General features: G+C 47.0%; 1 protein-coding gene across 1 annotated transcript in view; it reads left to right on the forward strand.

Annotated features, from left to right (window-relative positions):
* LOC142592634 (meckelin) overlaps positions 1–14,298 on the forward strand; it is a 72,740-nt gene that overhangs the window by 857 nt on the left and 57,585 nt on the right. The window contains exons 2-5 of the mRNA XM_075704185.1: positions 2,725–2,813; positions 12,202–12,301; positions 12,446–12,530; positions 12,613–12,679. Coding sequence (XP_075560300.1) covers positions 2,725–2,813; positions 12,202–12,301; positions 12,446–12,530; positions 12,613–12,679 — 341 coding nt within the window. The remainder of the gene's footprint in view (positions 1–2,724; positions 2,814–12,201; positions 12,302–12,445; positions 12,531–12,612; positions 12,680–14,298) is intronic.

Genomic DNA, 14,298 nt, shown 5'->3' on the forward strand with positions numbered 1-14,298 from the left:
GTTGCAGTCCTTCACGTTTAACGCTATTTGCCAGTTCTTCAGTTCAACATGAAAGCTTTACAAGGGAGCTTTATAGTTGGGTCTTATTCCTCTCACCGACCCTTCTCTTCTTATCCATACTTAGACTGGCCAGGATGACAAGCTGATTGATTGACGGTGTTTGAAGCTTCAGAGCTGTACACTCGGCCATTAGGGAAGCCGCAATGGTGTAGGCTCAATATATGTATTTGGACGCCCTAGGGATCTTTAACGCGCACCTAATTGCATTTGCGCATTTTGCGTCCCTCCCATTGGGGGCCGACATGGCAGGAAGTCAAACTCGCGACCTCGTGCTCAGCAACAAATCGCAATGACCACTTCGACGAGTCCGAATGACAGGCTGGGCTGCTTAGTTCTTCGCTGAACGTTAGAAGGAAAATGAGGCGGAGGCATGCGTGCGTGACAATGCTAACGCAGCGGCGGTAGCCAGACCATACCGTGGAGGTATGGGTACCGTCATTCCTAGACTATCTGGTCAAGAATCAAGATTGAATGAGTAACTCTGGATTAAATTAAACACCGCTTAAGACACGACAACTTTGTTAGAGGGCTGCATACAATTAAAGGAACAGCTAATGGCATAAATTTCATATTGGTAGCTTTAAACAAACTCTGTCGCACACATGCATATATTAAAGCGAATCTTTCTTTGCCTCTTTCCAGTGGTTCGGCGTAAGTCTTCGTTTCCTCGCCGCATATATTTGTGGATATATATAGATAGCTTTGGGCCACTGAATATGTGCCCAAATAGACAGCTTGCCGCTGTCTGTCACAGTAGACAACCTGGGTCACTGAGTATGTGCTGGCTGCTACCCACCGTGGTTGCTTGGTGGTTATCGGGTTGGGCTGCTAAGCACGAGGTCGCGGGATCGAATTCCGGCCACGGCGGCCGCATTTTTATGGGGGCGAAAACAATCGTGTACTTAGATTTAGGTGCACTTTAAAGAACCCCAGGGGGTATAAATTATTCCGGAGTTCCCCACCACTACGGCGCGTGCTTCATAACCAGATCGTGTTTTTTTTACGTTAAACCCCATAATAAACACACACACACACACACACACACACACACACACACACACACACACACACACACACACACACACACACACACACACATATATATATATATATATATATATATATATATATATATATATATATATATATATATATATATATATATATATATATATATATATATATATATATATATATATACTGTTTTTCTTTCTGGCTGCTGTCTGGCCTAGCAGAGATTTTGAATCGCCGGATATATGCCCATTCTTGGCCAATCTCTCAGAATTGATGTGCCGCCGTGACACAAAGGGTATGAAGCCTTAAATGTATTTTGATATGTGTCATACTTCTCTGTGCTATATGCACCTCTCATCGACATTCTTCCCTCGACAAGCATCATACACCGCCTTCACCCTCGTGATGTAGACAGCCAACAGCTACCGGTTATGTGCGTGTGTTGTCTGCTACTGCTGCTGCCTCAATAACTCAAACAAGCCTCGCGTAATTTTGTTTGTTTGTTACCTCAAAGGTCCCTAGTTAAGGGGTATTACATGAGGTGTGGGTCAATTTGGCGAATTAATACTTTCAATACAATTTTTGAAAGTGGCAGAATGGGAGTGCAGCACGACGTGGGGAGACAGCTCGTTCCAGTTCTTTGCTGTTTGTACAAAAAAGGATCGGAGATACATGCGCAGAAATGCGTGTGCTGTGAGGCAAACAGTTTTGAAGTGCCTTGTGCAACAGGAACTGCGATGAGCTGGTGGGCTGATGGAACAGCCTAGCTGCGAGCGAGATAACTTCATTTGGAATCCGGTGATTGGGAGGCCCGGGCCTGGGGCCGCCTAGATGACCACTGGGAGCTGCTTGCTCCCGTATGGTCTCCATGGCTCTCTACACGGCGCAAAGTTTGTCTTGGATTTCTGAGCTGAGCAGCGCGGCCGACCACCGAGCCCGTATATTTTGCGAGGAGACTGCCATTTTGTGTTTGTGTTTGAGTTTCCACGTAACAGAATTATGTTTTTTCGTATATTAAAATTACAATCCGACGCTATCATGTCTGTAGGTTGTATGTAAGTCGTACTGTAGGATTTTTATACTTATTTTACCTTGAGAAATTCAATTAGCTCAGTAATTTCCTTGCGCTACATGGAGGGCCTGCTTGGTTGGGTGTGCGTGGTTCGAAATTCTTTTTGCCCAAGCGGCGTCCGGCGCTGGACGCCGACGCAGCATTTTTTGCGACACAGGACCCTTAACGTTATCGCGTTAAAATATCACTGTACAGCGCAGAAAGGACAGGACGAAGGCAGTGGGGACGACACACAGCTCTGTGGGTCGGCCCTCTGTCTTCGTCCTCTCCTTGCCCAATTACCTACCCTCGTAAACAAAATTTGGTGCCGACGCACATTCTGAATATGTGGTGCAATTTTATCTTTGATTTCACAGAGCAAAGAAACCAAGCGATAAGAAGGGGCAATCGGGTTGCAAAATTTATTGAGTCATAGCAGTTTGTTACACAGAAAACCGTCTATTACATTGTTGGGGCTAACTGCGATACTGTGTCGCCATGTCGTTTAAAAATGGGCATAACAAATGTCCTTACTACTACCTAAATTCTCAAAGCCTTCTATGAAGTCAGACTCATATTACTTTTATCATTGCTTGCAGGTTCGTCGTGCCAATGTATTCACCAGCACAAGATCATTTCTCATGAAAGTGCCACAAAACTGTCGTGTGCTTCATGCCCTCCTGAACATGCAAGTATCCTTCTTGTTGAGAGCTTTCACCATTGCTGTCACAAATCATGACATGCATATTGTGTGGCAGCTTAGTATGCAATAGCCTTTCTGTGTTGGCGTGTTCGATGACCGTTTATTCCGAAGCCATTCATTTAGTTTCTGTATTTATATTTTTCTTTGCGCAGTTGTTCATTATTAAATTGTGTACAGTGCTCGTACACATTTGGTCATGAGCAGTGATGCCAGCTTAGCGATTTGCTAAATATAGCATATTTTTCTTTTTCTTATTTTTGGCGCTTATAGGGAAGAAATGTTATTTCAACGGAGAGTGGTCTTTTCATTTTGCTGATCTTAAGTGCTACAGACGTCGCAAGCAAACTGTTTCACCGCGCCTTTTTTAAGACAAGGGGATATTATAGTAATCGTTGTTTGATATCCTGTTTCACATTATATGATGCCTGCATTCACTGAATGAGAGCTCCAGCAGTTTCTACATTTCAGATAGTTGAGAGCAGGACGGCTTGTTGACTTAGGGCACACTCTTGGAGAATTTTACCTTGAGAAGTGACCCCAATGAAATGCACGCAAAATTCGGGAAAATAATGCGGCCGCAGTACACTCGAGAACAGGTTGCTTCAAGCGCCCAAGGACACAAAGCGAGCGAAGTGGCGCTATGGCAAGGCACGAGGTAATATGTAACCCTTGTTCGCTAGTTGCACAAAAAACAAAGAACGTATATTAAGATTTAATATGTATCGTTTATTGCTTGCTGTACGAAAAGAATGCTGCCTTTCTTTTCGGTGTCCTTGCTTCTGTTGTACGCTGTGCAGGTGCAATAAAATTTACATACGGAATATATTCCCGATCGTAGCGTGCATTCAGCGGGTAGTCTAGGGAGCCTAGCACTGCTGGTGTTAGCTGTTTGTCACGGCTCAGCTTACGGGTTTTCTCATATTTAGTTGGCAACACCGTTCACGAGTGCTTCCCGACTCAGAGTCGGACCAGAGCTGTAAGCAGTGATCCGTCCTAGCTGTCGTATATACAGGGTGTCCCAACTATAAAGCATCAAGGGCGCTATAACGTAAAACTATTCCAAACGTTTCTATTCCAATTCTGCAATCAGCCCACTGCGATTGGTCAAAAATATTTTGGACCACCCCCACTTCACCTGTCTGTCACGCGACGTCACGAAAACCGCGATAGCTCCCCATCTGATATGACGCGCACACACTGATTATGGATAATTTGACCGAACAAAACAAAAATAGTTATTTCTGATTCGGCTCCTTTTTGCCATTAGCCCTCGGCTATTGGTCAAAAGTTTTCGGGCCGCACCCACTTCACCTGCCTCTCACGCGACGTCACAAAACCGCAAAAACTTTATCGCGTCAAAGTGACGCGTACGCGTTAAAGATGCATTAATATGCCGAAAAAAACTGAATTTTCTTCTGAATAGCCGCAGGCTGCCCCGTTCCGAAAGGAATAAAATATGGCTGCTGCCGATCGCTCCAGCCGGAGAGCATGGGTTTAGTTACGTATAATAAAGCGTTCTGCGTGGCCGTGCAACGTTTTCGATAACTTTCGGCACGTTTACGACCTCGTTCTGCTAACTCTTCTTTGCTGAGGATCGATTTTTACGTCATTCTTAAGCTTCCGTTGCATACCACCGGGATTGTCGACGAGCCACCGCAAGCTAAGAAAGAGATAGCGGACCAATCGCAGACGCCGGCACTACCCTCTTCATCCGATTATCGGTATTCAGTGCAGTGGCTCGGCCCCATCGAATCTCTGTCCACTTGAGCATGCTCCTCGCCTCTTGTGAGCCAATTAGATAAGACAAGCCACTCAGTGCTGGCAATGTTATTCGTTTCTCAAGCAAAGAAAAGTGACCTCCTATGAACGAGGGGAGCATTTGATTTGTTTGTTCAGGCAACCTTGCGGGTGACTGCCCGATGCTTGCGTCGGCGGTTACGCAAATTTGACGTCAGGAGATTGGAATAAAAACATATTGGAATAGTTTTACGTTATATGACCCCAAGATTTAAAAATATACTAATGTCACGTTGGTGGACAGAACCGAGGTAATGTTTGCTGTCGCTTGGAGATACTCAGATTATTTTTTTTCATTCCATCTAATTAGATAATTAGACTTAATGAAGCAATAAACTTCTCAAATATTATAATTAGATGAAAAGTGTTAATGAGAAAATTGTGGAGCAATGCGAAAATTCCCGATACAGCTTTCTGTTGCTCAATACATGCTACATAAAAGTGTTTTTCCGAGCGTGAAAGAAGCCCTCGAATACACGCAAAGTGCCTCGAGCTGCCAATAGCGCGGCAATATTGCGTGTATTCGTGGCCTTCTTTTACGCTCGAAGAAAGTTTAAGTAGCACATTTATGTAGCACTTACATGTAACACGTTGAACCCTCTCAATTTTTTTTTTGTGCGTAGCAAGGTGCGCAAGCTTTCCAGTAACTCATTAACTGCCTGCTACTTGTCAAACGTTCATTACTAAGTGGCTGTGGCGTTCTGCTGCTGAGCACAAGGTCGCGGGTTCGACTCCCAGCCGCGGCGGCCCTACTTTGATGTTGTCCAAATGCAAATACGCTGGCATACTTATGGTATCTTCGACTGGTCGCCTCCATCCCCCGAAGCAGAGTCGAGCCGATCCAGCGTTCCCCGAGTTCAGAGGTAGAGGACAAGCGCGCAAGCCGAACGTGCGACTCGCTCTCGGAGGAGGAAATGGCAGATGCGAAACCACGTGACTACTGCCAACGTCCGATAGCTCCCGGCGCTGCCGGGAAAACTGGCGGACGCGCCGGCGGGACGAGCGTTCGTCGAGACGCCAGCATGCAGTGGCCTAGGTGGCCTAGGTTACGGTGGGCCGTCGCCAGCAGTGCGACGCGGCGCTGGGATGACGTTTCAATCTCGACAACTGCTGCAACGACAGGGCTCGGAGCACCTCAGAGCGCTCGAAGATGGAGGAGAGCAATCGAGAAGAACCAGCCGAACGCAGGGCGCGCACCCTTTTTCAACCAGCCGAAGACAACGCCGCTCGCGAGAGCGCTCCGAACGCTCAGGAACGACCAGCCGAAGATGGCATTAGATTCAGCTTCGTTTTAAAGAATCCCAGGCGGTCAAAATTGATCCGGAGCCCTCCGGTGCAGCGTCTCTCATTGCACCAGTGTTGTCTTGCGACGTTCAATCCCGTGAATTAGTCAATCTTAATTATTGCGTTTGGTTCATGCGTAACTGACAAGGTTCTATTGTAAAAGCATCCCATTTTCTGTCCATTGTAGTGACAACTGGGATTCTGGTAACGCTATATACTAAGTGGGGCTTCAGCAGTGCCCGATAGGTGGGGCCTCAAGTGACGGACGTATGACGCCAGCCACTAACTCAAAAGAGTTTGCTGTTGGGCCGGTTGGCACATGCTATTTAGATTGGAAACGGCACAGATAACAGGACAAGAAAGGAATACAGACACATTCGTACAGCCCGTGTTCGTGCAGCGGCTAAGTTTGTAGTTTCATTCCGGATACTGAGGTGGTAGTCGTCCAGATTATGTGATGTCTGCAAGGGCACAGTGACATCCACCATTCTGTAGCTGCGGGCAGTGCCGTAGTCGCTGTGACGTCAACGTTGGTATTCTCAACATACACTTTTTCTGGTGCCACTCGATCTGTGCGCCTCGCCGTTTTCTGGCGCAGAAATACCCACTCCCCGGCTCCCATAAATATCGTCTGTCAACGGTGAAGTACAAGTAGTTTCTAAACAAACGAGGTGACCCGCCCTTTGTGGCTGCACTTTCTGTAGCTCGCTGCGATATTGTTTTTGTTAAGTGGTTTTCCCGCCCGTTCAGGTCCTTCGTGCGCATATCGTTACTGCATCATCTGAACCAACTCTCAGAACGACGTTGCGAGAAGGCGGCAAATAAGTTGACAGGGTATGCTACAGTGCCTCAAACGGCTTTGCCGTCTGCACGATTTTGAAAGTCTTCGTCGACGTTATGCACAGTACTGTAATAACATTCTCACCTTAGCAGACGTTTCGAGTGCGCCGCACGATGTCTTCTCGAATTACTGTAACAGTGGTAGACTCCTGGTCTACTCTCCGTTTCCGCGTAATCTTGGTGGCCACGCGTATAGCGCAACACTCAGAGCAAGATACTCTTGGGGAGAATGTAGGATGACGTTGTTTTCACCGAAACCATGCAGTCCATGCAGTTCACCGAAACCATGGCCTATAGATACATTTGCTGTCACGTGTCAGAAATGCTCTGAATCTCGGAACAAATGACTTAAGGGAACTTATAGCTTATGGAATTAGATTAGATTATAGGGCTTTACGTGCCAAAACCACTTTCTGATTATAAGGCACGCCGTAGTGGAGGATTCCGGAAATTTTGACCACCTAGGGTTCTTTAACGTGCAACTTAATCTAAGTAAGCATGTCTATCACCTTTTCATTTCCAAGCCTTTCATTACGCTCCCGGCACTTGGGGAGCGCCGAAGGAGTATCTCCTCCGGAAGCCCTTAGTGGTAGCGAAGGCCACTCAATAGCCGAAGAGGTTGGACGCACGTTGGATGACGCCTCATTCCTTGACGGGCGCGGAGGTACTGGGGGAGGCGCATCTTGTGTGTGCCAGCCTTGCTCTCTCTGTGGCACGTTTTGCATCCAAGTACTCAAAGGAAGTGCCTCTTTCCCCTGGGGCTTGCTCTGGGAGCGGCGACGCCTTTGCCGCAACCGGCGCCTGTTCTTGCGGACGGAATCGGCAGCCTCCTTGTGCGTGGAGTTCTCTCTCACCATTTTTCTCAGAATTTGCCTCTCCTCTGCCATTTTGGGGCAGTCCTTGGATGTCGCTTCATGGGCTCCGGAGCAATTTGCACATTTCATGGCGTCAGTCTCACAGGAGTCTACCTGATGAGTACCACCGCATCTTCGGCACGACGTAGGATTCTTACACACAGCACTCACGTGGCCCAGTTTGAAACACTTGTGACACTGTAACGGTCGTGGTACATATGGACGCACTGAGTGCCTCACATAACCTACTTTGACCGATGCTGGCAAAGAGTCTGACTCGAACACCAACTTGATGCACCGGGAGCGGCCGAATCGGTGGATGTCGAGCTAGTAAACACCATGCGTATATTACTCTCCGGATTGGCAACGCCAACTGCACGATCGGTCGTGAAGGCATTAGATGCTATGGAGCCGCTATTAGCGGCTCTAAAATAAGGGCGTTAATCATGGCTCTCACGATAAAACACTGGACATTGGAACAGAAGATGCATCATTCTGTTATAATGCAATGGGATGCTCGAGGTCTATGCGGCCGCATGTCTGACTTTAGGCAATGAGTCTTCAAATACCGCTTCCCAGTGATCGTGATATGCGAGCCAAATCTCACGTCGGAATTTCGCCTTTCCGGATACGTTAAGCTCTGGTCACGTGAAGATGGACACAAGAGCAAAGTGTTAATGCGTATACGCAGTGAGATGACGTTTGTGCGGAACACGATCACTCCACATGACAGCAATGAATATGTGAGTGTGACACTAAAACATAAACTACATGTGTTTTCGATCATCGGCGCCTACATACCTCCTAGACAAAGACTTGAACTCTCTTATCTATCCACTGTGTTACAAAGTTCCCCAGGCCCTCATGTTGTTATTGGAGACTTCAATGCTCATCATCCTTACTGGGGAAGTGCCGCAATGAACTGCCGGGGTAGGAACTTGATGGACTTCATAGACACTGAAGGTCTGGCTGTCATCAACGATGGATCTCCAACTTACATCCGCGGCACTACCTACGGAAGTTGCTTAGACCTCACTATTGTATCTCAGAGCCTCCTGCCCTTAGTCAACTTGTGCTTGGACATAGAAACGCATGGGACCGATCATATACCAACATATGTGCAGATGAAGTGGTTTGTGCAATCAACTGCATCTGCTGTACACTGCACTGATTGGTCCACATTCTCTACATCTGTCGAAGAGTACTGCGGAGACATCACTTCGCCATCTGATATAGAAGACATTATTGTATCATCAGTGCAGAAGACAACTAAGTTCATCAGTGCACCTACATCCAGAACGGCGATTGATATTGAATATGAACGGCTCCGAGCGATCCGTCGTAGAGCGGAAAGGAAGGTTAGGCGAACTCAATCGTCATTAGACCTTGTCTTATGTCGACGAGCTCAACGAAAAATACGGCGTCACCTTCAAAAAATGGGAAAACAACGGTGGAGGACCTTCTGTTTGTCTCTGGATCCTCGAAAACCGCTTTCTAGGATCTGGCAGATAGTACGAAGCCTTCGTGCCCCTCCTCAGCAAAAACATCCTTTCCGTGCTCTAGCACTTCACCAATCTCTGACGGAAGTGCAGGTTGCCGAAGACTTCTGTAAGAGAGTCACCCGTACCGATGTTTCAGCATGTCCAACATTGGATCGACCCGTGCTACCTCCTCAAGATGATCGTCTTGACCTTCCTTTCACGATGCCGGAATTGGAAGCTGCACTTCCTGCGTCGAGACGATCTTCTGCCCCTGGACCTGACGGTATTTCATATACTGCTCTGTGCCACCTTGGGATGGAAGGTCGGAAAGTCCTGCTGTCATACTATAACGCCACGTGGTCATCCAGTACAGTCCCGAAGCAGTGAAAAACCAGCCGTTTGGTGGCCCTCCTAAAGCCAGGAAAATTGCCCTACGAAATGTCTTCTTACCGGCGAGTAGCTTTAGCTAGCTCTGTCGGTAAGGTGATGAAACGGATGGTGCTCACTATATTAGAATGGTCCATGGAAAAGAATGAGCTTTATCCTGAAATGATGACCGGATTTAGACGTGGCCGGTCTGCAATAGATGGGGTCATTGATCTCGTGTCCACGATCGAACACGAAAAAAAGCGACACCGACTTGTAGGAGCAGTTTTCTTAGACATAAAAGGAGCTTATGACAATGTACTGCACGAAGCCATTCTTGATGCCCTCAGTAATTTAGGCATCAGCGGCCGTCTCTACATGTGGATTGAAAATTACCTAGATGGTCGTACAGTCTTCATGTCCACGAATGATGGCGAAACGACAAGACACGCTGTGGTCCGTGGAGTGCCTCAAGGAGGAGTTCTCAGCCCGACTCTTTTCAATGTTGCCCTTATTGGCCTTGCGGAAATAATTCCTGATACAGTACACATTAGTACCTACGCAGACGACATATGCATATGGGCATCCGCAGTCACGCGACCGCAAATTCGTGCCAGGTTGCAGCGAGCTGTTTCTTTAACGTCTCAGTACCTGCAGTGCCAAGGACTGCAACTGGCCCCAGACAAGTGCGCTGCGAGAGCGTTCACACGGAAGCTTATGCATTAGTATCCAATTATGATCAATGGAAATGCCATCCCATATGTCACCCACCACAAATACCTAGGCGTTGTCATTGACCGCGGTGTTTCATGGTCGAAACATGTGGCAATATTAAAGAAAAAAATTAACTGGGCTTGCTCAAGTTTTTCGCTTTCTTGCCGGTATGAAGTGGGGTCCATCTGAGCATTCGCTACTCCGGCTGTACCAGGCTCTCTACGTTGGATACATTCGGTATAGTCTGCCAGTTCTGTCAAGTATGAGCCCTTCATGTTTGCGTACGCTGGAAAGTGCCCAGGCACAGATGCTGAAAACATGTCTCGGTGTTCCACGTTGCACCTCAACCCACGGAACAATTGAGGAGGCTCGCGTCACCCCTTTACCTGTCTATCTACGATGCGAACCTCTTCGAGTATTCCTGCTACTGCTTTGCCGTCATGGACGCCATCCCTTATCGACATTACCCGATATACGGCCGGACTCCACTTTTTCAAGAGCCGTTAAATGCCAAGAATCTGCGATACCAGCATACTTTGCCCCGGCTGACCTTCCACATATGCCCCCATGGGTAATGTCCAAAATACCGGTACGTCTATCCATTCCCGGAATTTCTAAAAAATCGCGAATACCTACCGTCGGCCTCAGACATTTAACATTTGAATATATGTCGAAAGAATATGGCTCCTCGGTGAGCGTGTATACTGACGGATCGGTCTCGTCGTATGCGTCTGGTGCGGCTTTCGTCGTGCCTGCGCATCAAGTCATTCGACGGTTTCGTCTGTATAACAAGGCGACTACAACATTTACGGAACTAGTGGCAATGAGAGAGGCCGTTCAGTATATTTCGCGACAGCCTCCTCAAATATGGACAGTCTTCAGTGACGCAAAATCGGCTCTTCAACTACTTAGAGTGGTGTTGAAAGAAAGCGCTTACAGAGTGTTGGCTCTTCAAACTGCCGAGCTCTACACTTTAGCGCAAGAAAACGGCCACCACATCACATTTCAGTGGATTCCCAGTCACTGTGGTATACAGGGCAACGAACTGGCCGACGCCGAAGCGAAGAAAGCACTCGAAGAACGAGAGTCACTGCTTTCAATTCCTTTTTCAAGAGCGGACGCCAACTGTCTCCTCTCCAGTGTCATACGAAAATTGGCAGCAAAGCACTGGGACAATCCGGATAATCGTCACAGACGACTCCAGAGATTGGACCCTACCATGAATTTTAGGCTACCACCGAAAATTCAACGAAGCTGTGCCAGTCTTCTGCACAGACTAAGGCTGGGGGTAGCGTTTACGCGCGGATACGTGCACCTCATGCGACGCACCGCGTCTCCACACTGTGAGGTGTGCAATGTGACTGAGACTATAGGTCATGTGCTTTGTGACTGCCCTAAGTACGTGGAAGAGCGTGAAAGGTTGGACAACGACCTTAAGCGTCTCGACAGCGCACCGTTGTCGGAGGATGTTATTTTAGGCCCTTGGCCAGATGCTCAATCGAGTTTGAAGGCCATCCAGGCATTACTGAACTTTTTAAAAATTACTGGCCTGGATTGCAGACTTTGAGCATGCCAAATTGCTTGCCATATCTTCTACATCTTCCTTCTATCGTCATCGTCACCCATCATGCACCTCTTTCTTCCCTCTTTCTTTCCCTCTTCCCCTTCCCCCAATGCCGAGTAGCTGGCTTGAGGAATATACCTCAGGCCGACCTCTCAGCATTTCGTATCATTAAACTTCTCTTTCTCTCTCTCACTCTCTCTCTCGCTCTCTAATCTAAGTACACGGGAATTAGGAAATTATGGAATTAGCTAGAAAGTCGTTGTATGCCGGTCTGCCCGCCGCGTCTTTGAGTGCTGCGCCGTTTTTCTTTGTTATTTTTTTCGCTTGTCGCTTTCGTGATGTCCCGTATAACAGGCCACGCCTCGCTGTTTTGTCACGCTGCCGATATGCATCGGTTCCATTTATGTATGCATGAACTAACGGATCCATAATCATGCGTCCGTCCTGAATGTTTATGCGTAATTTACTTTCAGGTAACGTCACTGGATGGCTGGGACTGTGTTCCATGTGCAGAGAACTCACCTTTTCAGCCGACCACCGAAAGTTGCAGCCCTTGCATGAACGGAGTATATGGTATGATCCCTTTGGCAAAGGTTCGCTGCTGTAAGAACACAATCAACTCTTTCAGTTTTACCTTGATAACCACTTTACATACAGAGCTAGCTATGATCAAACATTTCTGTACCAGTGCACATTTAGTTTCCTCTCATATTTCAGAGGAAGTGACTGGAAGCGATGGCGTCAGAAGGCTGGCATGCAGCCTGTGCAATGCAGGAACATGGCCTAATACAGACAGCCAAAAGTAAGGCGCGTAGTTACAGTTGTGCTCTTTCTAGCACATTTGCGTATGACACTTGAATACAATTTTATTTTCTTCTGCACAGGTGTGTGACCTGCCCAGAAGAATTTTTGGTTGCCAATGGCAGCGTCTGTTCATGCCCAGCTGACAAGGTGCTGTAGTTTGAAAGAATAGGAGGTTTAGAAGGATGCTTCTGTAAATACTTAAGCATAGCTAAGAAATTTAAACTGCGAGGAACACAATCGATCAAAAAGCTTTTTTCGTGACCGTTCTTGTAAAAGCTATAAATTTAACTCCGATCGATATTGCCTTTTGGCCTGACAATAAATAACCTAAACATCATAATCAGCAGAATTGTACCATTATTTTTTGTAACACTACAGCTGCTACCTTTAAATGTTATATTGCATACTTTTATTAATGTTATTATCAGGGTGTCTATCAACCGGGAAGACCGGGGAAACTGGGAATTCTCAGGGATTTGTAATAGTCTGGAAATACTCAGGGAAAACTCGGAAACTTCGAAGCTCGACAAGCACGGCGCGTTGCATAACTCCGGTTTCCGAAAGGGCACTTCGCCTCAGTATAGCTATATTACGCGGTGAAGCATACGCAAAAGTATTGCGGTGAAGCATAACAAGTGTGAGAAGAGGCAATTGTCACGGGAAGCAGTATGTATTCCTTAATTATACACGCGTGCACCCGCCGTCTCCTGTCACAGTATGAGCACCGATATGCCTAAAGTGTACTGCCAGGCCTTCAGAGCTTTTTCGGATGTGCCTGCGGTGAGTTTAGCCTTTAAGGGCAGTAAAAGACGTGCATCCATTTTTTTCCCGACTGCTTGAATTTTCGGACGTTTTCGCGGCCCCTAGGGAGTCGGAAAAATTGGACCTTGACTGTACAACTGACCAAGAGGATGCTTCAAATGGCCCGTGGCGTGAACTCGCTGCGGAAGGAGGACGAGAACAGAAAAAACCTAGTCGGGAAAGGAAGCGTGCCGCTGCTTCTTTGAAGGAGCTTGGGCTCAAAAAAACAAAGTGTTGGCTGATGCCGAGATGCAGGAGTCCCTAATACAAACCAAAATAAACTCTTTAAAGCAGTGAAACGCAACAATGAGGCGTTGTGCGCAGGCTGAGAGTATGTCAGGACAGTTGCGGTTACCAGCGAGAGAGAATCTCACTCGTGACAAAGTTCGGGTCTCACACCAATGAGCTTGCTATCAGTTGGTAGAAGTACCTCATCTTCGAAAATATTTGCTTCTGCATGCATCTCCTTTTTATTCGTATTTGGGAATGTTTGACAATGGGTTTTATCTTTTTCGAATATATTTTTTTTCGCTGTGCATTTTACTAACCACTCCCTTCTGTTTTCTTTTTGAATAAAATAAACACTACTGCTTACTATTCAAACTGGATTAAGTCGTTTTTTTTATTTTTTTAACGTGCTTACTAAAGAGTAACACCATAGGGCGACATGGTGTCAGCCCGTCTTCACAAAAAAACGAAGTTCTGTGTCACTCAGGGAATTTTGCAAGGGCGCTCAGGGAAAACCGGGAAAACTCGGGGAATTTGGAAATGTCAACTTGGTAGGCACCCTGGTTACTATGGTAAGAGCGTTCCCTTTATGCACTCACACTTCTGGGAATGCGAACTGCTCAAGGTTCCGCGCTTGCGTGTTAAAAGTCATATTGAATCTCGATATCACATTGCCGCCTATCTTAACGCCGAGCAGAAGAGTTGTACAGGCACCTCTGGGTTTGTACGGGTGTGTT

The sequence above is a fragment of the Dermacentor variabilis genome, chromosome 1 (genome assembly GCF_050947875.1).
Source record: "Dermacentor variabilis isolate Ectoservices chromosome 1, ASM5094787v1, whole genome shotgun sequence".
NCBI lineage: Eukaryota > Metazoa > Arthropoda > Arachnida > Ixodida > Ixodidae > Dermacentor > Dermacentor variabilis.